We start from the raw sequence: 22,518 nt of genomic DNA, 5'->3' as shown, positions 1-22,518 counted from the left end.
TGAGCTCTACGCCTGCAAGTCTTCTTCTCACGCTCTGGTAGCGGGGTGTCCGCGAGGTGCAACAGTCGCAGGTATCGGGGGCAACTCAGCTCCCGAAATTCCCCGGTGAGCAAAGACAAGAATGGCCTCCAGATATCTGCAAACTCCTCGCCCCGTCCTGCCGCTGTCAGGGACATTTTCTCCATCTCCAAAACTGTCCAAAGTCTATGTAGCCAGCCCAGATGAATGGGGGGCTGGGGGTCTCTCCATCGTGCTACAATGTTCTGTACCGCGGCACCCAGCGCTATGGCAATCAACCTCCCCCGCATGGATTTCAAGGGATACATTAGTGCATTCGGCAGACCAAGAAGTACATAAGCAGGGAACCTAGGGAGTTGGGTGTCTAAGTGTGCATCCACGAGGTCTAGGATGGTGTCCCAGTAGTGCCGCAGCATCGCGCAGTCCCAAAGGAGGTGTACGAGCGTGCCCCGTTCCCCACATCCCCTCCAACATCGATCGCTGGTCTTGGGATCCCATCGATGGATACGCGCCGGAGTATGGTACCAATACATGGCCACTTTAGTCAGGGTTTCGGTGAGGCCGGTGTGATAGGCCGAGTGTCTGGCTCTGTGGTAAATCCCCTCCCACTCCTTCCGCGTAAGTTGCCTGCTCTGTACTTTTAACTATTCAGAAAAGGGGGTGGTGATGAACAGAGTGTCTGAATTAAGCAGACCACTCTTACCCAGTCCAAAGATCAGGGCTTGATCCATCACCGTTATTTAGCTCACTGCACCATCCCAGCTCAGAACCTGGGTATATGCAAATTAGTCTGTCCCTGGCCCAGTGCATCATGGGAACAGGGCAGACCAAACTACCAAGCCAATTCTTCAACAGAAAGGAGACAAGCTTCCGGGGACCGGTTTCTGGCATTTCAGCCGTCGTCGGCCCGGCTTGCTTGAATCCTGATGGTGCAGTGAGCAAGGGACTCATGTCTGAGTATACCCTGCCACACCTATAGTGACCAAAAACGATTCAGAAAAGGGGGTGGTGATGCACAGAGTGTCTGAAATAAGCAGACCACTCTAACCCAGTCCAAAGATCAGGGCTTGATCCATCACCGTTATTTAGCTCACTGCACCATCCCAGCTCAGAACCTGGCTATATGTAAATTAGTCTGTCCCTGGCCCAGTGCATCATGGGAACAGGGCAGACCAAACTACCAAGCCAATTCTTCACCAGGAAGGAGACAAGCTTCCGGGGACCGGTTTCTGGCATTTCAGCCGTCGTCGGCCCGGCTTGCTTGAATCCTGATGGTGCAGTGAGCAAGGGACTCATGTCTGAGTATACCCTGCCACACCTATAGTGGCCAAAAACGATTCAGAAAAGGGGGTGGTGATGAACAGAGTGTCTGAATTAAGCAGACCACTCTTGCCCAGTCCAAAGATCAGGGCTTGATCCATCACCGTTATTTAGCTCACTGCACCATCCCAGCTCAGAATCTGTTTAATTCAGATGCTCTGTCCATCACCATCCCCCTTTTCTGAATCGCTTTGTCCACCATAAGCGTGGAAGGGTATACTCAGATGTTAGTCCCTTGCTCATTGCACCATCAGGATTCAAGCAAGCCGGGCCGAAGACGGCTGTAATGCCAGAAACCGGTCCCCGGAAGCTTGTTTCCTTCCCAGTATAAGAATTGGCTTGGTAGTTTGGTCGCCCTGTTCCCATGATGCACTGGGCCAGGGACAGACTAATTTGCATGTAGCCAGGTTCTGAGCTGGGATGGTGCAGTGAGCTAAAAAACGGTGATGGATCAAGCCCTGAACTGTTGACTGGGTATGAGTGTTCTGTTTAATTCAGATACTCTGTCCATCACCACCCCCCTTTTCTGAATAGTTTTGTCCACCATAAGCGTGGAAGGGTATACTCAGATGTGAGTCCCTTGCTCATTGCACCATCAGGATTCAAGCAAGCCGGGCCGAAGACGGCTGTAATGCCAGAAACCGGTCCCCGGAAGCTTGTTTTCTTCCCAGTATAAGAATTGGCTTGGTAGTTTGGTCTGCCCTGTTCCCATGATGCACTGGGCCAGGGACAGACTAATTTGCATGTAGCCAGGTTCTGAGCTGGGATGGTGCAGTAAGCTAAAAAACGGTGATGGATCAAGCCCTGATCTGTTAACTGGGTATGAGTGTTCTGTTTAATTCAGATAATCTGTCCATCACCACCCCCCTTTTCTGTATCGTTTTGTCCACCAGAAGCGTGGAAGGGTATACTCAGATGTGAGTCCCTTGTTCATTGCACCATCAGGATTCAAGCAAGCCGGGCCGAAGACGGCTGTAATACCAGAAACCGGTCCCCGGAAGCTTGTTTCCTTCCCAGTATAAGAATTGGCTTGGTAGTTTGGTCTGCCCTGTTCCCATGATGCACTGGGCCAGGGACAGACTAATTTGCATGTAGCCAGGTTCTGAGCTGGGATGGTGCAGTGAGCTAAAAAACAGTGATGGATCAAGCCCTGATCTGTTGACTGGGTATGAGTGTTCTGTTTAATTCAGATAATCTGTCCATCACCACCCCCTTTTTCTGAATCGTTTTGTCCACCATAAACGTGGAAGGGTATACTCAGATGTGAGTCCCTTGCTCATTGCACCATCAGGATTCAAGCAAGCCGGGCCAAAGACGGCTGTAATGCCAGAAACCGGTCCCCGGAAGCTTGTTTCCTTCCCAGTATAAGAATTGGCTTGGTAGTTTGGTCTGCCCTGTTCCCATGATGCACTGGGCCAGGGACAGACTAATTTGCATGTAGCCAGGTTCTGAGCTGGGATGGTGCAGTGAGCTAAAAAACGGTGATGGATCAAGCCCTGATCTGTTGACTGGGTATGAGTGTTCTGTTTAATTCAGATACTCTGTCCATCACCACTCCCCTTTTCTGAATCGTTTTGTCCACCATAAGCGTGGAAGGGTATACTCAGATGTGAGTCCCTTGCTCATTGCACCATCAGGATTCAAGCAAGCCGGGCCGAAGACGGCTGTAATGCAAGAAACCGGTCCCCGGAAGCTTGTTTCCTTCCCAGTATAAGAATTGGCTTGGTAGTTTGGTCTGCCCTGTTCCCATGATGCACTGGGCCAGGGACAGACTAATTTGCATGTAGCCAGATTCTGAGCTGGGATGGTGCAGTGAGCTAAAAAACGGTGATGGATCAAGCCCTGATCTGTTGACTGGGTATGAGTGTTCTGTTTAATTCAGATACTCTGTCCATCACCACCCCCCTTTTCTGAATCTGTACTTTTAACTGGCATTCTGCTAAGAAAATCCGCTACTATATTCTTTACACCGGGGACATAGTGGATGGTGTATTTGATTTTCAAACAACCTCACAGACAGACGTGCTAACTGGGTGATGCTGCATACAAACCTGTAGTAGTGAACACTTTTGTGAGGGGCTTGTGGTCAGTACACAGAGTGACCTTGTTACCGCAAACAAATTGACGGAAATGTTCAAGTGCCCATACACACGCTAATGCCTCGCGCTCGATTCCTGAAAATGTCTCTTCGGTTTGCGTCAGCGAACGTGATGCAAATGCGATTGTGCTTTTGATTCCTTTACTGTCTTTTTGTATTAGAACCGCACCCAGTCCCTTTGAACTTGCATCAGTAGTGGTTTTTTGTAATGGCATTGACTCACACATTTCCTTTTTTAGATAGATGAACGTGTTCTGACACACCTTGCTCCACTCGACTTTGTTCTTTATTTTCAGTAATTGCCTCATCTCGTAGGTCTTGCTTGAGAAGTTTTTTTTATAAACTTTGCATAAAACTCCACTAGACCTAGGAAGGACCTCAACTCGTCCTTGTTGTTAGGTACAGGTGAGTCCCTGATGGCTTGTAGTAGGTCCTGCTTGGGGCTGATTCCTTCGCCATTGATTTCGTGGCCTAAATAGTTTACAGCATTGCCTGCGAATTTTCATTTATTATGTTCAGCAGTAAGCCCCTTGGAATCTAAAATTTTAAGCACTTGTTCCACTTTTCTATTGTGTTCCTCTCTTGATTTCCCCATTACAAGAATGTCGTCTTGGAAAAACAATATTCCACTTACTCCTTTGAAAATGTTGCTCATCAGTCTCTGAAACATTGAGGCTACAGAGGCTAAGCCGGATGCAAGTCTTGTAAACTGGTAGCACCCAAAGGGAGTAATGAAGGTAGTGAGTCTTTTACTGTCGCAATGAAGTGGCACCTGGTGGTATGCTGCTTTCAGGTCAATGGTAGAAAACCACTTAACTCCTTTGGTTGTTGCTAACATTTCCTTTATTTTTGGTAAGGGAAATTGTTCGACCACTATATTATTGTTGAGGTCGCGTAAGTCAATACACAGTCTCAAGTTGGGGCGTTTCGGCACAACTAATGGTGCAATCCACTCCGATGCCTCCACCTGCTCTATGATGCCTTCTTCCAGTAGTTTCTCTAGTTGTTTTTTTACTTCTTATCAAAAATGGGAGATTTCTGACTTTGTGCACAATGGGGTTAGCATGTGCTTTAACTTAAATCTTGTGTTGGTAACCTTTCAAATAACTGATGTTGACCGTTAAACACGTTGCTATATTTGTTCTCTAGAGCCTTACAATAGTTGTCTTCTCCTTGTACAACTATTACAGGTTCTTTTTTGCTTGGGTCAAGAATGATTCCCAAATTTCCTTGGTCCATCCATCTTAACACAGATGTACCAACAGCGGATACAAATAGTTTTCCCTCAGACTCTCTTCCCTTGTAACAGAATTTGAGCCGTCTGAACCCATAAACATCTATTGGTTCACCAGTGAATGATTTGTTGTTAATGTCCGCTTTATCTAGATGTTTATCAATGCTTGCAGTAAATTTTCCTTCCTAGATTTTTTTATTGACAATAGCATATGAGGATCCTGAATCAGCGACAATGCTGATTTTTACTCCACCTATTGTCATATCGCACACAGGTTTTTTGGTCTTGATAACCGTATTTTCACTGACGTCATTGACTTGTTCGTCTTCTATGCTGAGTACACACATGCTTATGTCTTCCTCATCTTGTGACTCAATGTTGTCAGTATCATTATCATGTACTAGTCGTACTGATCTTGTATTTCTACTGTGGCATACCTTTTGGAAATGGCCAATCAAGCCACAAAATGTGCATTTTACACCTCTTGCTGGGCAGTTTTTGTCATCAGCCCAATGCCAGTTGTTTCTGCACCTGTAGCGACACTTTTTCTCATTTCTCTGTTGTCTGTTGTACATTGTCTTGTGTTTTTGGTTGCTCCATTTTTGTGTTGGTTTATGTTTAGATTGTATCTCTCTGTTCACAGTTCCTTCTTCTTTCTTTTCTTTGGTTTCAGATATGACTGCCTTGGCGCAGCGTCCAGTTAATTCAGCTTTTCTAGCTATATCAATAATGTTTTGCAAAGGGTACTCTCCTTTAACCCATAAGTTGTCCTGTATTTCTGAATTTGACCCCTGCATGACGATCTGATCTCTTATAAATTCGTCATGCAGGGTGCCAAAGCGACAGTTCAGCGCTAAGTCCTTGAGTGCAGACACATAGTCGTCTACAGACTCTTCCTTCCCCCGCTTCCTGTGGAAGAATTTGTACCTGTCAACACCTACACACACAGTAGGTTTGTAATACCAATTAAGATCCTCAATTGCGTTAGTATAAACGTTATCCTAACTATCACCACTTTTTTTTAAATCTAGTTGTACACCTTGATGCCTCCTGCTACTAAACAATGCAACAAAAGTTTCAATTTCTTCTTGGGGGAAAACTCATCGTCATCCTCAAATTGTGAAATATAATTTTCAAAGTACTCTCTCCATTTTTCCCAGTTTATTACTGGTTCCACTACGCCATGTAGAAATGCTTGTGGTGGTGAAAGGTTCCATAAGTATCCAGATGCCATGCTTGTGTAATGTGGTTAAGCAGTTCTACATAGTGTGTCTATTTAATTGATCATGGATGTTTATTGCTAAAAGTTATTTATTATTTATGATTCTGCAATGTATAATAATCCTCAAGTGATATTCCCTAATAATTGTTGGTGAACTGCTACTGTGCTCAAGTTCTGTCAAGATTAATAGTCTGTAATGTATTATCGTGCATGCGCGCGTGTAATATAAGTGCTCAGTTCCGTACCTTTTTCTAAGAGAGGGTCTTGTTTTATGCCAAAATGTGCTGGAAATCCTCACAGAATGATGTCCGGTATTGCCGTAGATGAAGTTCCTTCAGTTAGAAGGTTTTGCTTAATCCAAGATGGCGCAGCGCAAACGTGCGTGTGGCGTCATCATGAAAGCTAGACTGTAAGTTTTTATTTTGTAGAATTCCGTTTTGCGTACTACGTCACCTCGTAGTCTGATTGCTGAATGACGTGTCCTCCAGTTGACTGCTGAAAGTCGTTTTTTAGGTTTCGCCTGGCGTCCTCTGCGCAGCAGCGTTCGCGCAGGCGAAATCTCATGTTACAACAGTACGGGGGCTTTGTCCCGCCTGCTCTTCCATTGGCTAGCTCCATAAATGGAGGCTAGCCATTGGAAGATAGATCTGTCTGTCATTGCCGGAGCAGATTCGTGGGCGTTCCAGTGATTTTTTCGCTCTGCGCCCCTCTGTGAACGTCATTACGGCGGTGGGCGGTGGTTTATTTTATTTTTTTGTAATTTATTTTGGGTCATTCCTCCAGGCCGACCGCCGCCGGAAGAAGTCCAGGTGAGTGCTCCCCTCCCCTCCTGCTGTCCGTGTGCCCGTTCCCGCCCCCCCTCCCGCTGTCCCTGTGCCCGTTCAGGAACCTGAACAACCCTGCCCCAGCTGCTGGAGCCGCCAGCCGAGTGCCCCGCCTTTCTGAGCCACGTGAAGCTGTGACTGCTGCTGCCTGCCCATTTGACCCGTTCCGACCTCGAGCCGTGTCTGCACTGTGTCCCTGGGCCGCTTCTACCCGCTTCACCTCCCTCTTGCCGGACCGCACTGCTCGCTGCATCCCTGCTGGCTGAGAGCTTGCACTGCGCCCGCCCGCCCGTGAGATCAGCAGCCCCTATGAGCTGTGCGCTGTGGATCGTAAGAGCCTTCCCCCGCCTGGAGTGGTACGCCCCGAAGAAACGTCCCGCAGACTGGGGATTCTGCCCGACTTTTGCCCGCTCCCGTCCCCGGGAGCGCCCCGCCCGTACATCTCAGCTGGAGACGCCTGCACGAGCCGGACGAGCCCCCACCGGGAGGAGAGCCGCCAGATTGCCCCAGGAGCCCCGCCTACGCCTGCCTCATCGGAGCTTTGAAGCCCAAAGGTACGCCAGAAGCGAAGCAGTCTGTTGGTGCTCCCCGTACGCCGCGTACGCCTGAAGCGTACACCTTTGCACCAGCCGGCAGTGTCCCGCAAAGTACGTCTTGTACGCCTTAGGCGTACCCAGCTGCACCTGACTTTTTGATCACCCTTCCGAGACGTACCGCCTGGCTTCCTCGGCAGTACGCCTCGCACCAGCGTACCTACATTGCCGTGCTTGTACTTGTCCAAGGCCGTGCCGCCCCATTGAAGTCCGTGGCGGACCTTGGGCAAATATCATGTGTAAAGAAACACTCGTAGGTACCTCGGACACGGTAAAATGCCACCAATTGAAACCATAATATCCAGTATTAAAACGCGAAATACTTTAAAAAAAATAATCTTCACTGTTGAATTTCCTAAAAAATGGAAGCTACGGACGCAGAACGTGCCAATGGGGGCGAGGGAAGCTAAACACACAGCAGTAATGTTAGAAAAGGGAGGACAAATCGGGAGTATTGCAAGGAAAGATAACCGAGTTGCACGGCAAAAAACAAGACCGCAATCTTCTTGTTACAGACAATATTTTCTTTGTCCTTTTTTAAAGCTTGGAGCCAGAAGGAATAAATAAAAACAATGATTTTAGCTGACATTATTGTAGCTCCTCCCTTTAGTCTGCAAAGCACCTTCTACATCCCTCAGGGCTGGAATATTGAAGATGCATTTATGTAGGAGATAAGAGAACCCCTTAACGCACATTTTAAGGATGTTGCAAGAGTTTTGTTACGATATAGTGGAATTAGGCCAAAGGGCAACTTCTTATTCAGAACGTCGAAGGACTTACAATACCCTGGCTGTGCTTGCTCCCGTGCAACCTGGCTGTGCTTGCTTCCCTGCCCCCTGACTGTGTTTGCTTCCCCGCCCCCTGGCTGGGCTTGCTTCCCTGCCCCCTTGCTGTGCTTGCTTCCCTGCCCCCTTGCTGTGCTTGCTTCCCTGCCCCCTCGCTGTGCTTGCTCTCCTGAGTGTGTGTGTGTGGCTCTGGGTGGGTGTGTGTGGCTCTGGGTGGGTGTGTGTGTGTGGGGCTCTGGATGTGTGTGTGTGTGTGGGGCTCTGGGTGTGTGTGTGTGTGTGGCTCTGTGTGTGTGTGTGTGGCTCTGGGTGTGTGTGTGGCTCTGGGTGTGTGTGTGGCTCTGGGTGTGTGTGTTGCTCTGGGTGTGTGTGTGTGTGGCTCTGGGTGTGTGTGTGTAGCTCTGGGTATGTGTGTGTGGCTCTGGGGGGGGTGTGGCTCTGGGTGTGTGTGTGTGTGGCTCTGGGTGTGTGTGTGTGTGTGTGGCTCTGAGTGTGTGTGTGTGTGGCTCTGGGTGTGTGTGTGTGTGTGTGTGTGGCTCTGTGTGTGTGTGTGTGTGTGTGTGGCTCTGTGTGTGTGTGTGTGTGTGGCTCTGGGTGTGTGTGTGTGTGTCTGTGTGTGGCTCTGGGTGTGTGTCTGTGTGTGTGTGTCTCTGATTGTGTGTGTGTGTGTGGCTGGCTCTGGGTGTGTGTGTGTGGTAGTAATTGCTGTCTGCTGAGCTCGTCCGTAGGGTACAATAGGTCTCCCATTTGCGAGAGATTAAGCTAATGGCAATGTAAATGACAATGGCATTTATTTATCTGTTTTCAAAAACAACACATAAATACAAATTTTGTCATTTACAATGCCAATAGCTCTAACTTTTCCAAAGGCGAAACCATTGCATTGTAAATGCTTGTTTACCATTGCTCCTTATTAACTGTAACTCGTCGTTATTAAGAAGAGCAATAACCTTCCACATTCATTATCACCATTTTTTTCTTATTATTTATAAATTATCTTTTAAATTTGAGTCAGTCTTTATCTGAAACAGCTCTTAAAAGTTCATATTTTTCCATTTCACGAACCTTTTCTTGACGATTCCTACACTTTTTCTTTTCTTAGTTTTACATCATCCCGTCGGTTCATTGTTTTATTTTCCTTCACAGCTGTTAATCTCTTGAAATGCGAGTTTCTTATGTAGAATGTGGCTGGGATCCGGTGCTGGTGATCGTCGCCACTTTGTTGAACTATAACGAAGACTTCAGGAAGGTTGAACAAGTTCTTTATTCCAATATTCACCAGCACGGGCTCCGCAGTCGGAGCTAAGGTGAAGCGCTGCTCATCGCGTCATCAGCTGTCAACGGTCTGTGTCAACTGTCACTTGACAGGTGGCATAGCCAGCTGGTGAGAGCGCGAGCAGGATGGTGTCACAGAGGGGACAATAACAGGGGGCACATATGGTGTCCTCGCAGGGACACACTTGTGGACATAACAAAGGGATTTGAATTCAGGGCAGAGTAACGTCACCAACTTGATTCTGGATAGTTTACATTGAGGCTATTGTGCTGCGAAAGAATGCAGCTGTATATCATTCATACATGTTAATACAAATGCTAATTGTGATGGTACCAGGAAATCTCAGCCTGTTTGTGGGAAATTATCTAAGCATGTGAATCTATGAAATATCAAATTCTAGAAATGCAGCAAACCATTCAGATATTGTCAAGGAAGCTGAAATGCAGTCTATCATCTTGGTAGGAAATTCTGAAAGGGTAGGGGGATTCGGTAGGGAATGACATACCTTGCAGCTCATGAAGGGGTAAAAAACCTGTCCTTGCTGAATCCACAAATGTACCAATAGATTCACATTCATCATTTGCCAACTCTCCTTCTTTCACCTTAGCCGTACATGGTTATGTCGGCAGTGTCCCCATTCCGAGCACAGATGCTCTACCCATATGGTCTAGCTATCATCAATTATGTCTCCGCTCACATCGCTTCACTAGCACTCGGAAGTGGTCTGTTGGAACGCATAACTCTGTCCACATGAAGGAAATAGCTAATGACAATAAATTAATTCGGAAGACCACTACCTACCCACTGTTACAACTTAAGACCTATACTAACCATGATTCATTTATTATTTTCTAAGAACTTTACTTTATGCACTACTTATCTGTAAAATGTCATGGACATGAACATATATATTTAATGCTATACCCACTGGGGGTGCTGACAAACTATAGCATAAAAAACAAGAACTACTGGGGCGTGGCCTGACGGTGGCTAAGATGGCCGCGTAGTCTTGCAGCTCGTCCGAGGGTCGACAAAAGGCCCCAGAAATCCAGCCTTTAACCTGTTACCTCTCCTTCTTCTTTGTGGTTCCCGACGTCGGAAGAGCTCTGGAGCCGGTAGAGACCACTCCAGTCTCCCTCCGCCCCCGAATACTGTAGCGGCGGGACCCGGCGGAAAGGGCCTTGCAGGGGACTAGAACCGTCCGACTCCACGAGACCAGCCCCGGCCTTGCGTGTCAGCGGGGCCGGGTCAGAGGTGAGCGCGTCGGCAACGTGCAGAAGAGACGGACGGCGGCCAGAAACGGGGAAAGGAGCCACCCCCGGGTCACGGGACCCCCCCCACCTCCCGCTGGGGTCTTGGTGCATCGCCTGACATCGAGGGGGATCCCGCTGAGTGCGGCGCGGAGGAACATCGGCTCGAGGAACCGGTGGGTCCCGGCTGGGCCCCCGGGAGCGGGGAGCAGTGTGCTACAGCCTAAAGGTACAGACGGCGGTCTGCAGTGGGTGAACGGTGGGGGCAGGCGAGAGGTTGATCCTTGGGTAGGTCCCCCCACCCCCGGGGACACTGGTGGAGGGCCCTAGTGCCCAGCACACAAGTGGATGAGGGCACCTGGGTGGACCTTGACCGGGGGTGACGGCAAGAGAGAAGGTGGTGAGCACCCCGAGGGCCCGTCATAACCCTGGAGGAGATACCGTACGGCTGAGGAGAATACATCCTGGTACTGGGACCTGCCGGAGCCGCTTGGGTCCTGGAACGGAGGTTGGTGGAAGTTAGAACGGGGGAGGGCTCGGGCCCACGGGCGGAAGGCTGCGATCAATAGGGCTGTAAGGCCTTGTGAGTGACACGCAGCGCGTTGGCGGCCCACGCAGAACTCTCAGTGTGGTGCTACAGATCAGGGGCAAGGCCCAGGAACGATGGCATCGGGAGCGCGGAGCAGGATTAGCGGAAGCGAGATCGAGGGCTCCGGAAAACGAGGCGGCACCGCTAACACCCCTGGGCCCATATCCAAAAATGTAGTCAATCCAAAACCTCCACCACCACCCAGGCCAACACCATAGACAAGTATATGGCCCTGACGATCTGGGGGGGTGACACCCTCACCGGGAAGGTAGCTGAGGGGTCGGAGCCATCCTTGACCGCTATCATGCAGGCCATACAGACTTTGGGCACAACGCTGGAGTCCAAAATTGACAAAGTGGCCATCGTGTTGGCACTGCAGCGAGTGGACCTCAATAAGACGTCGGACAAAGCCACTCAGAATGCCACGGACATTGGGGAGCTCCAGCGCACCCTCAAACAGCTGCAGCAGCAAGTCCAGCATCTGACCCACCAGCAGAAGCTGACAACGGCACGGCTGGAGGAACAGGAAGGAAGGGCCCGAAGGAACAATATACGGGTGGTAAGCGTACCAGAGAAAATGGAAGGGCCAAGGGTGGATTTATTCTTGGAGGATCTTATCCTAAAACATCTTCAACCCAAGCGACTCTCCAAGTTCTTTGTCATCGAGCGTGCGCACCGAGCACCGGTCCCCCCGCCTTGCCCGGGGGCCCCCCCCGAGGACTATCATCGCCCGGATCCTCAACTTCAGAGATCGGGACGCCATTTTGCAGGCGGCACGTCAACATGGAGACCTTCAGATCGATAATGCTGTGATCCGGTTCTTTCCTGATTTCACTTTCAAGGTCCAGCTCGGAGCTCCTTTTTCGTTTGACGGGGTTAAAAAGGAGCTCCGAGCAACTGGCCTCAACTACATGATGTTCTTCCCAGCACGCCTCAAGATCTTGGCCAGTGTCAAATCCTTCTTCTTTACTTCCCCGGAGGAAGCCATGACATGGATCGAAGAATCTGAGCAACCCTCGAATGGCCCACGGAGGGAGAGAGGATGGAGAAACACGGGGGCCCAGTCCCCAGCATCGTCGCTGGTTTCAGTGGGAGGCAAACCTCGGGCGCAAGGCGGTCCCCGAACGCCGGAGAGAGATGGAACACGCATTTTGTCATTTGGACACGGGGTGATTCGGACGGGTGAGGCCTAACAAGACAGTATAGTTGGTCAGCACGTCTGGTTGATGGACACCTATACGAGACTGATAGCTGCTGCACAGTGGACATGCGGGGACTTGCCATGATCATGGACGAAGAAGGGGGTGCTATGCCCCTGGCGGCTATGTGGTAAAGTGCTGTGGGGGTGGGGGGAGCTCGTGTTGGTGGGAACTACATATTGTACTACGTTTGCATCTGAACACGCAGGTATGAAGAGGTGGCTTGAGCTCGTGGGATGGGGCCGGGTAGTACCCTCGGGCTGGCAATATGGTTGCCACATTTGCCCCTAAGTTTTTCGTTGACTGGGCGACAGGCGCTCTGCCTATTGGGGTATGTCGGGCCCGTTTGGCCTGCGAAGCAGGGTAGAATCCAGGGGTTGCGGGGGGGAGGTTGCACGTTTATTAGTGGCATTCATGTTGAGTTACGACAAATTTCCTTTAGCTCCAGGGGCACGGGTGGTGGGGAGTGGAGTAGTGTGGGTACTCCCAGTGCAGTTTGTACTGATTTATATTTATGATGCATAAGTCAAGGGCACAGAGAGTCACTGTGCTATCCTGGAACGTTAATGGCTTGCGGAACAAGATTAAACGCACCATGGTTTTGCAATATCTGCATAGACACGGCCATAACATAGTCTTACTTTAAGAAACACATCTGATAGGGAATCATTACAAGGCCCTAAATAGATTTGGTTACACACTAAGGGCGCATGCCGGCTTTACCACAGGATCGAGGGGTGCTGGAATCCTAATTAAAAATTCCCTTCCACTGCTGGTTGGACAACATTGGGTTTGTCCCCTGGGGCGGTACGCAGCTATCACGGGACAATGGGAGGGTCTGACCCTAAACATTTGTTTACTCTATGTTCCTCTGAGGTTACATGGCACCAACCTTCCGGACATTGGGAAACTGCTTCTAGACATGCCGACTGGTATCCTGCTCCTAGGGGGGGGGGGGACATGAACGATGTTATGGTAGAGGACATCGATAGGTCACCGGGTCCATCACCCAGAGGGAGGGTGAGCCACCTCAGAGATTTTGTACAGGCAATGGGTTTGATAGACCTCTGGAGGGCACACAACCTCCACACTCGACAGTATACACATATATCTGCAGCGCATGGGTCGGGATCCAGGCTGGATTATTTATTCACACCGGTAGGGGGCATGAACTCCTTCCACGGGTGGTGCCATAAGGCTAGAGGCATCTCGGACCATTCCCCAGTGGAGGTGCAGTTACAGGGCCCTGGGAGGGATTGGAGCGCTCCCCCTAGACTGGATACTTTCTTGTTCAGAGACCAGGAGTTTCAGGCACAGTTCCCCGAGCGGGTGGACCAATACTTTACGGACAACGTCGGCTCGGTTCAGTCGCACAGCATAGTCTGGGAGGCCTACAAGACTGTAGTCAGGGATTTCGTGCAAGCGGAGGCGGGCAAACAGAGGAAGGAGAAAAGTGCGCAGATCGACAGACTGGAATTGGAATATCAGGAATTAGAGAAGGAAAGGGAGGAAACGCAAGAGCAACAGCAGGATAGGCGACATAAATTACGACTCCTAGAGAAAGAAAGAAATGACGTGATGGCTGACCAGGCGAGAGCGCAAGCACTAGCTACCCAGCGAAGGGTGTATGATCTAGGGGACAAGGCCAACAAAATGATAGCGTGGCTGGAGAGGAGGGACAGGGAGCGAAAATGGATACCTGGGATTCGAACACAAACCGGGAGGATACAAACCACAAGTGTGGGCATAGCGGAAGAGTTTGCTTGCTATTACGAAACGGTCTACCGGTCCCACACTCAGCGGACAGAACGGGAATGTGAGGATTTTCAGGCCCCCTTGCAGATGCCCACATTGGAGCCAGCAGACAGGGAAATCCTAGACTCCGACATCACGGTGGCAGAAATAGAACATGCCATGGGTGACTTACAGGCGGGGAAGGCGCCGGGACCCAACGGGTTCCCTGCGGAGGCGTTTAGATGTGTTTCTAGCAGGATCGCGCCTCATATGCTGCGCATGTATAATGAAACCCAGCAGGAGGGCCGGCTGACAAAGGATATCAGATCAGCTACGATTGTGGTGATCCACAAACCCAGTAAGCCACATGACTTGTGCAGCTCTTCTATTCTTGCTGTGTTGTGTTATTTTTACTCTGAGTTGCGGGTGGAAAGCGCCGGGACACTCTATCCGAGTAGCCGTGCGCTATACAAAAGCACCATAACATAACATAACATAACATAACATAACATAACATAACAGCTCTTACAGGCCCATATCACTCCTCAATTTCGAAACTAAAGTCCTGGGCAAGATTCTAGCCACCAGGCTGGGGGCGGTGGTACAATCCTTGATCCACCCGGACCAATCGGGCTTTATGCCACACAGAAGCAAGCGGCTCAATTTGCGACGTCAGCATGGGATGATACAGATGACATCGGCCCGACCGAACGAACCGGCGGCCCTACTATCGCAAGACGCCCATATGGCCTTCGATAGCATAGAAAGGCATTACATCAACGCGGTCTTGGCCAGGATGGGGTTTGGAGACAAATTTAGAGCGTGGGTAAGACTGCTCTACACCAAACCACTGGCGAGGTTCAGAGTTAACGGTGCCTTGTCCAGGGAGTTTCAACTAGAACGAGGCACGAGGCAGGGCTGCCCACTCTCTCCAGCCCTCTTCCCATTGGCCCTGGAGCCAGTGGCAACATAGGTACGAACGGACCCACTAGTGTGGGGTATAAATCTGGGGGGAGGCTGGGAGGAGTGTATTTCATTATATGCTGATGACATTCTACTGTATGTCCAACGACCAGATGTCTCCAACCAGAGATTGTTGGAGATTCTCCGTAGGTTTGGTACCTTCTCAGGTTATCGAATCAACTGGGATAAGTCCCTGGGCCATGTGTTGGCAGGTCCAACGCCGAGCTTGGAGAATGAGTGTGGAGGAATTGTATGGAAGGAGACCTTTAGGTACCTGGGGATCTGGATAACAAAGACAGAGACAGAGTATATGTGTCTAAACATAAAGGCTCAGTTGGAGCAACTGCGTGGCGATTTCGTGCAGTGGAAGACCTTCCGCTTTCCCTAATGGGCCGTGCGGTCTTATTTAAGATGATGGCCCTCCCCCGTCTACTCTATGCACTGCAAACCGCGCCATTCGTGATACCGGAGCAGTTCTTTCGAGCGGTTGAATCGGAGCAGCTCTCTTTGTTATGGAGTGGGGGTTGTCCGAGGAAAGCTCTCAGGAAGCTACAGAGAGGGGTATATGAGGGCGGGCTCGCAGTCCCGGATGTTCGTTTGTATGATTGGGCGACCCAGCTAGTCAATGTTAATGAGTGGGTGTTCGCTCCTGTGGAGGAGCTGGCGTACCGGGTGGACCGCATGGTCTTCGGGGATGAGACCTACCTAGCTGCCCTCTACATTATAATGAATCCGAAACCGGTCCCAGGATGCTTGTCTCCGGTCCAGGGAAGACATGGCTTGGCAGTTCGGGCTGGACTGTTCCCATGAGGCACAGGGTCAGACTGATTTGCATATGGCCATGTCTGAACTGGGGTGGCTGAGTGAGCCAAAGAATGGTGATAGATTAAACCCAGATCAGTTGACTGGGGGTGAGTGTTTGATTTGCTCAAACGCTCCGTCCATCATCCCCTTTTGTATTGCTTTGTTTGCCCTAAGTTGGCAGGGTATGCTCAGACATGAGTCCCTTGCTCATTTGGCCACTGGATTCAAGGTAGCCTGGCTGATGAGGATTATGAATCCGATACCGGTCCCAGGATGCTTTTTTCCGGTCCCAGGAAGACATGGCTTGGCAGTTCGGGCTGGACTGTTCCCATGAGGCACAGGGTCAGACTGATTTGCATATGGCCATGTTTGAACGGGGGTGGCTGAGTGAGCTAAAGAATGGTGATGGATTAAACCCAGATCAGTTGACTGGGGTTGAGTGTTTGATTTGCACAAACGCTCTGTCCATCATCCCCTTTTGTATCGCTTTGTTCGCCCTAAATTGGCAGGGTATGCTCAGACGTGAGTCCCTTGCTCACTTGGCCACTGGATTCAAGATAGCCGGGCTGATGAGGATTATGAATCTGAAACCGGTCCCAGGATGCTTGTTTCTGGTCCAGGGAAGACATGGCTTGGCAGTTCGGGCTGGACTGTTCCCATGAGGCACAGGGTCAGACTGATTTGCATATGGCCATGTCTGAACTGGGGTGGCTGAGTGAGCTAAAGAATGGTGATGGATTAAACTAAGATCAGTTGACTGGGGGTGAGTGTTTGATTTGCTCAAACGCTCCGTCCATCATCCCCTTTTGTATCACTCTACAATAGAGGCAGATGCAGCAGGACTCTCCCTCCTCAAACGACTGCAGTGGTGGGGGTGTGGAAAAGAGTGACGAAATTGTTGGGATGGGGGGAGAAGCTCACAGCCCAGACCCCCTTGTGGGCCGGGAACTTTCTTCCGGCGGTGGCCAAGTGGCAAGACCTTCGCGCATGGATCCTTATAGGTATAGATAGACTGGGGGACCTTTGGAAGAGAGGAGACATGGTGGAATTCACATCCCTACAGGCGGAATTTCAGATGAGGAACGGAGAGTTCCTACACTATCAACAACTTCGACATGCCATCTATGAACATTTGAAGACGGGGGAACAATTGCCGGACTATACCCCACTGGAGGACAGGTTGTTGATGGGCCCAATGATAGATAAGCAATCTCCCTCACATACAAAAACCTTGTTAATAATCTGACTGATCCCTTGGGTCCTCTCATGGAGAAATGGGAAGCAGACATAGGGCTTTTGGAAGACGATGACTGGAGGGAGACACTGCAAGGCTCACGGGAGGTGGCAATTCGAGCTAGGTTCAGACTAATCCAACTTCGCATTTTACATCGCTCTTACACCCCGCGCACGACACAATATCGGATAGGTTACGCTGATTCGAAATTTTGCTTGAGGGGGTGTGGGAAAGAGGGATCGTTTTTCCACATATTGTGGGATTGCACCAAGATTAGGGCCCGCTAGATGCTAGATGGCATGTCCTGGGGGTTACGAGTGATATCACGTGGCCGAAAGGTGATAAGATTTGTTTGGCGCTAGCAAGCATGGTTGCAAAATGAAATATAGCTAGGCTCTGGGGGAGTGAGGTTGTGCCCACAATGGAGGAATGGGAATGGGAACTTGATTGGTGCCAAAGGGCCGAGAGAGTCATTTATAAGAGTAGAGGGTGCCCCAAGAAATGGGAGAAAGTGTGGGAGTCAGTGGACACACACGCAATGTCTGAGTTGGATTAGAAGTTGAAATGTGCCCCGATACGTGTTCCTTAATTGAGGAGGAGGGGGAATTGTTGGGCTGTGCGGGGGAGGAGGACGGGTATGAGTGGGGTGTTGTAAATCTGCTTGCCAGGATATCCATTTAGTGAAAGTCTCACCGGCATAGAACCCAGAGGTATTATTGTTAGCGTTGGGAGGCATGATCTTTCTATGCAGGCCATACTGTTGACATGTAAACGAAAGTTGTGGTGTCTCTTATGTATCATTATCCTACTGCTGCTGACCACTGTGCGATTTTCTGGAGCATGTTTTTTCAATAAAAAGATTAAAAAAAAAAAAAAAAACTACTATTTTCTTTTAGCAATGCATTTGAAACAGCAGTTTTGAACAGAAGTTTCACTAACAGCCTGAAACGAGATAAATACATCCGGGCGAATTACTGAATTGCAATTTGCTAACAATCAATTGGAAATTGCTTGCGACTTACCATGTTTGCAGAAGAGTTGAAAAACCACATGACAGTCGTTAAAATTTATGGATATGTTGCACTTTTCCACATTCCTTTCAAGTGTGTTGAGACATCTAAACACAGGCATAACTGACTGCAAGAAAAGGTTCACTGTTATAATGGTAGTACATTTTCAGTTTTTTTCTATATTGTGATCACTTAGACATCACCTTTTCGCATGGGTCAATGTACACTTGCTACATTTACAAATCCAAACATACCTTTAAGCGGGACTGAGTGACGTGAACGTCACAGAACTACTCTGTTAGCTTTGCACACCTAGAATTCTCTATGAATTCTCAAAGAAATGTGCTCCAAATGTAAGAGTCAGCCTACATGAGCAAGATGTACAAAAGTTTTTGGATTCTGAAATGCATGCACTGCGCTAAAAGCCAAGACTTTGTGAATGGAAAATCCCAAATCTCAATGTACAGCAATTACTTTGCATATAGCAAATGGCTTTGTGATGACACGGTACACATACTGATGCTTGCAAAGGTGGTAAAAGAGTGCCCCCTTCATTTCATTTTTTAAAAATTATTTTTATTGATCACACAAAGAAAACAATACCACAACAGTGCTTGACCAGCCAGCGTGAACATGACAATCAATTATAGCATTTTACAACATTTTGTGAAATCAGACATTAAGACCACCTCACCTGTCTTCATCCAGGACCTCCACACAGTTACCCGATCTACCTGTAGTAGTACCCCGGGGGGAAGGGGATTGCAAATGTTACCTCTGCACGTATTCCACTTTCCCCAAACCCGGTCCCACTTCTGGGGGCATCCTCTATTCTTATAAACCTCCACTTCAGCAATCATGCACCAGTCCATGTCCCTCTCCCATTCAATTAAGTTTGGTGATTCCGCTGCTCCCCACCTCCGAACAATATTACGTTTTGCGTTCATGAGGCCCATAGTAGTCCAGAGCTGTTCAGCCTGATTTATGTTGGTTGCCTCCCATACATTCAGCAGACACAGTTCAGGGGACAATCGAATAACCACCACTTGCATCTTTCATGCATGCAATTATTGCTTCCCAGTATAATGTAATCAACGGCACTCCCAGAGAATATGGAAGAGAGTGCCAATACCCCCACTTAGCCTTCTGCACCCTGCCTCTTGGATCCTGCCCATTTTAACCAGTGTAGTGAAATGAAATGAGGTATTTATAAAGCGCTAACTGCCACTCCGAAAGGAGCATCCTGGCGCTGGTTGGGAGGTGAGAAGGAGCTCAGACGAATGTAATGTATGATCTATTGAGTATTTTTAATTTGACGAGTCGCAATCTTGATGATATTGCCACTTCACGAGGTGACACAAGCGCCTGCTTCTAGTCCTCTTCCTCTAGGTTCCCGATGCCAACCTGCCAGCGTTCACATAGACTAAGGAGCAGGTCGGATTGTAGTGTAGTTCCTATATTCCCAATAGGCTCTGCACATTGGAATAACATAAACAGCAGTGTAGACGTAGGACTGAGGTCATCTAGGTCTCTACTGACTATGTTAGACTTAATTAGTTTTTGCCAGCTAGCTCAGAGGTCACTAGAAACTTTCTCGAATGAATAGGGAGGGGTTAACTTCCCTGATTTAGACAAAAAGGGATTAGCTTCTGACAACCATATAACATAACAACTTTGCTCCCCCAGAATAAGGAGTGTATCTCCAGAGTCGTGTGAAAACAATAGACAGCTATTTAACTCAGTCAATCATGCATGCTTAGTTCCACCAGAGTGCAGAGAAATAGAAAGACGGGCGTTTTCAATAAAACGTGTTATTTTATTGAGCAGTCTTCTTTCTCATGCAAGAGAAATGAATTGCCACAATTGCAATACTTATTATGAAGTAAAGTGCGTACAGTAAAAGGAGTATTATAAAATAATACTGTAAAAGCATTGATATGTTTTCTTAGCCATATGATACTTTAAAACGGATAAAATATTTACATACATAAAAACATTGACTAACGAACTCAACTGGTGCTTCTAAGATACACCTACCCCGGTGTACCTGACCTAAACCTAATACGTGGGAAGGAGTAAGTAAGTTGCAGTTTCAAGTTAAGTTGGGTTTTTGCCAAGAATCTGAATCAAGAATTCTCTCTAAGGTTTGAATCAGCTCCGTACATTGGTTATAGAATGAAGGAGGTCTTGTATCTCGTTTCTCAGGACTCGATCTCCCAGTAACCCGCAAGGGTGACTGGAAAACACCGGAGCTGGATTTCTCGGAGTGAGAAGAGGCAGCTTCTCCAGTGTGTCAAAGGGGAGTGGCGGCTTCCTTCGGCTCTTGCATCAGCTGGGCTTCGGATAAGTAGATAGCCGCTCTGCTCCACACCACCGTGTGTTGCTTAAGGCAAGTGTTGGTATATTTATATCTGGAAGGTCCTGTGTTTGACGTAAGGTTGGACATAAGACGTCAATAAAAGATGTCACTAAGAACTGACTGTTCCTTTAGTGCTCGCAGGAGTTCAATGACAAATCAAAACAAAGACATGGGGAATTCCCAGGTTGCTGAAGGTTTGGTGTGTCGAAAGAACTCGTTGTGCTCTCTAGGATTCTAAGGAAGTAGCCTTGCCGTAGTTGGGCTGCGTGGGCTATGGCTGAATATGGGTAAGATTTGTATGCCTTCATTAGGACATGATTTATCATAACTGCATAAGGGCATGAATCAGGAATATTTAATTAGGGTTCTAGATACATTCACAACACCCACTCCACGTATAATGTCCATCATTACTAAATACTAAGCAATATATAAACATATAGGTATGCATGTGTTTTCCAACCCACCCCAAAATACAATGAAATGCATTTGAAATGGCATAAATACACAAAATGAGTATTATACTGTACGCTTTCAAGCAGAGTTTTCATTCAGGAAATGTAAATATGAATATTGGCTGAATGAATTGCGAAAATTACATTTATGAAATGGCTCTGAATACAGAAAAAAAGTCGAGACCATTTCATCACAAAGTTATACAAGATTGTACATATGCTAGAGGCTGATTCATAATATTGTCTCTAGAGTTTCAAAAAATAGAACTTCTGTTCTCTAAGAATTGTTCTACTTTAAGCAGAGTACCATGTGCCAAAAAAAAAGGTAAATATTTTGGAAATTTATGGGAAAATATTTTCGTTCTCGGGAAAGGAGAAAAAAAATAGTGTCACTGTCTTTTTGGAGTTCTGTTTATCAAAACTGAAGGCCAAATTCAGAGTTCAGGGAACGCTGTGAGCTCGTTTTTTTTTCAAATATTATTCTCGTTGTTAGGGGAGAACATTACTTCTGATAGGCCGGTAAAAAATTTGTCTACAACAGTAGGTGAAAGTTGGGCCAACTCCGAAAAGGTGGAAATAGTGCAAATGTGCGATGCATTGCCATCATCGATGTCAGGATCAGCAATGTTCACAGAAGGTTGTACCTGTGTGGTGCCGCTTTCATCTCGTACCTCACCGCCACTTAATCGTAATGGTGAAGTCTCAACGAATCCCGTCATCAGAATAGGTAGCCGCTGGGGACAACACGTTGCATGAGTCGTTACTGGAGAAAGAAAAGCGTCGATATCCATTGGTACTGCTGATGGCAGTGTAAGACAAACGTCCATTACGCATTCTTCTCCGCATAGCAGACATCGAAGCACAGGTAAGATGCAATTTTGCCAAATTGGTCTGAATGAAAGAAACCAGGTAGTATTCAGATCTCTTAGCCGGGCCATTCCGAGGACCTTAGTGATACGGTCTCGACATCGTATTGCTAGGATCGTTTCTTCCATTGTTGCTAGAGGTTTGTCTGTGTTTTGGCTTGCCATATCAGAGCAGAAGGAACAAAAATAAAATTCCTGCTACGAGTCCCAAAATAAGAGGCAGGCCACCGAAGAGCGAATGCACAAAATTCGGGAAGATGCCAAGAACTGCTTCGAAGGGTGTTAGCAGTCCCGAAACAATTGTCTTAAATACATGTGCGATGCCACTGGTATCTGACATGTTTAAGATTTGACTTAACATTTCTACGAAATGCACCGGGAAATTTGTTGATAATAGGGTATGTATCTCTGCCGCTGTCCTTACAACTTGCAGGTCATATGTTTCTTTTTTTTTTTTTTAAATGTATTCATTAAACAGCATCACATATAAATTCACAGTCATGAATATATTATAACATAATCATCCATATAAGTGTTTCAATGTTTATAGAGAACAGAAAGCGTAAAGGAATAAATAAAAAAAGAAAAAAAAGAAAAGAAACTCTTCAGAAGGCTGTTATCACACATCCCCATGCATCCATCTTTCAACCGGTTCCCAATTTTTCTGACCCCGCATTCGAGACCG

At 48.0% G+C, this 22,518-nt stretch overlaps 1 protein-coding gene across 1 annotated transcript in view; it reads right to left on the bottom strand.

Moving 5' to 3' along the window:
* Positions 1-22,518, bottom strand: part of RAD9B (RAD9 checkpoint clamp component B) — a 636,801-nt gene that overhangs the window by 473,669 nt on the left and 140,614 nt on the right. Inside the window, exon 4 of the mRNA XM_086942453.1 lies at positions 18,166-18,280. Within this exon, the coding sequence (XP_086798579.1) occupies positions 18,166-18,280 (115 nt within the window). The remainder of the gene's footprint in view (positions 1-18,165; positions 18,281-22,518) is intronic.

Source organism: Lissotriton vulgaris, chromosome 11 (genome assembly GCF_964263255.1).
Source record: "Lissotriton vulgaris chromosome 11, aLisVul1.2, whole genome shotgun sequence".
Taxonomy (NCBI): domain Eukaryota; kingdom Metazoa; phylum Chordata; class Amphibia; order Caudata; family Salamandridae; genus Lissotriton; species Lissotriton vulgaris.
The sequence above is the reverse complement of the archived record's forward strand: the minus strand, read 5'-3'. Positions and strand labels throughout refer to the sequence as shown.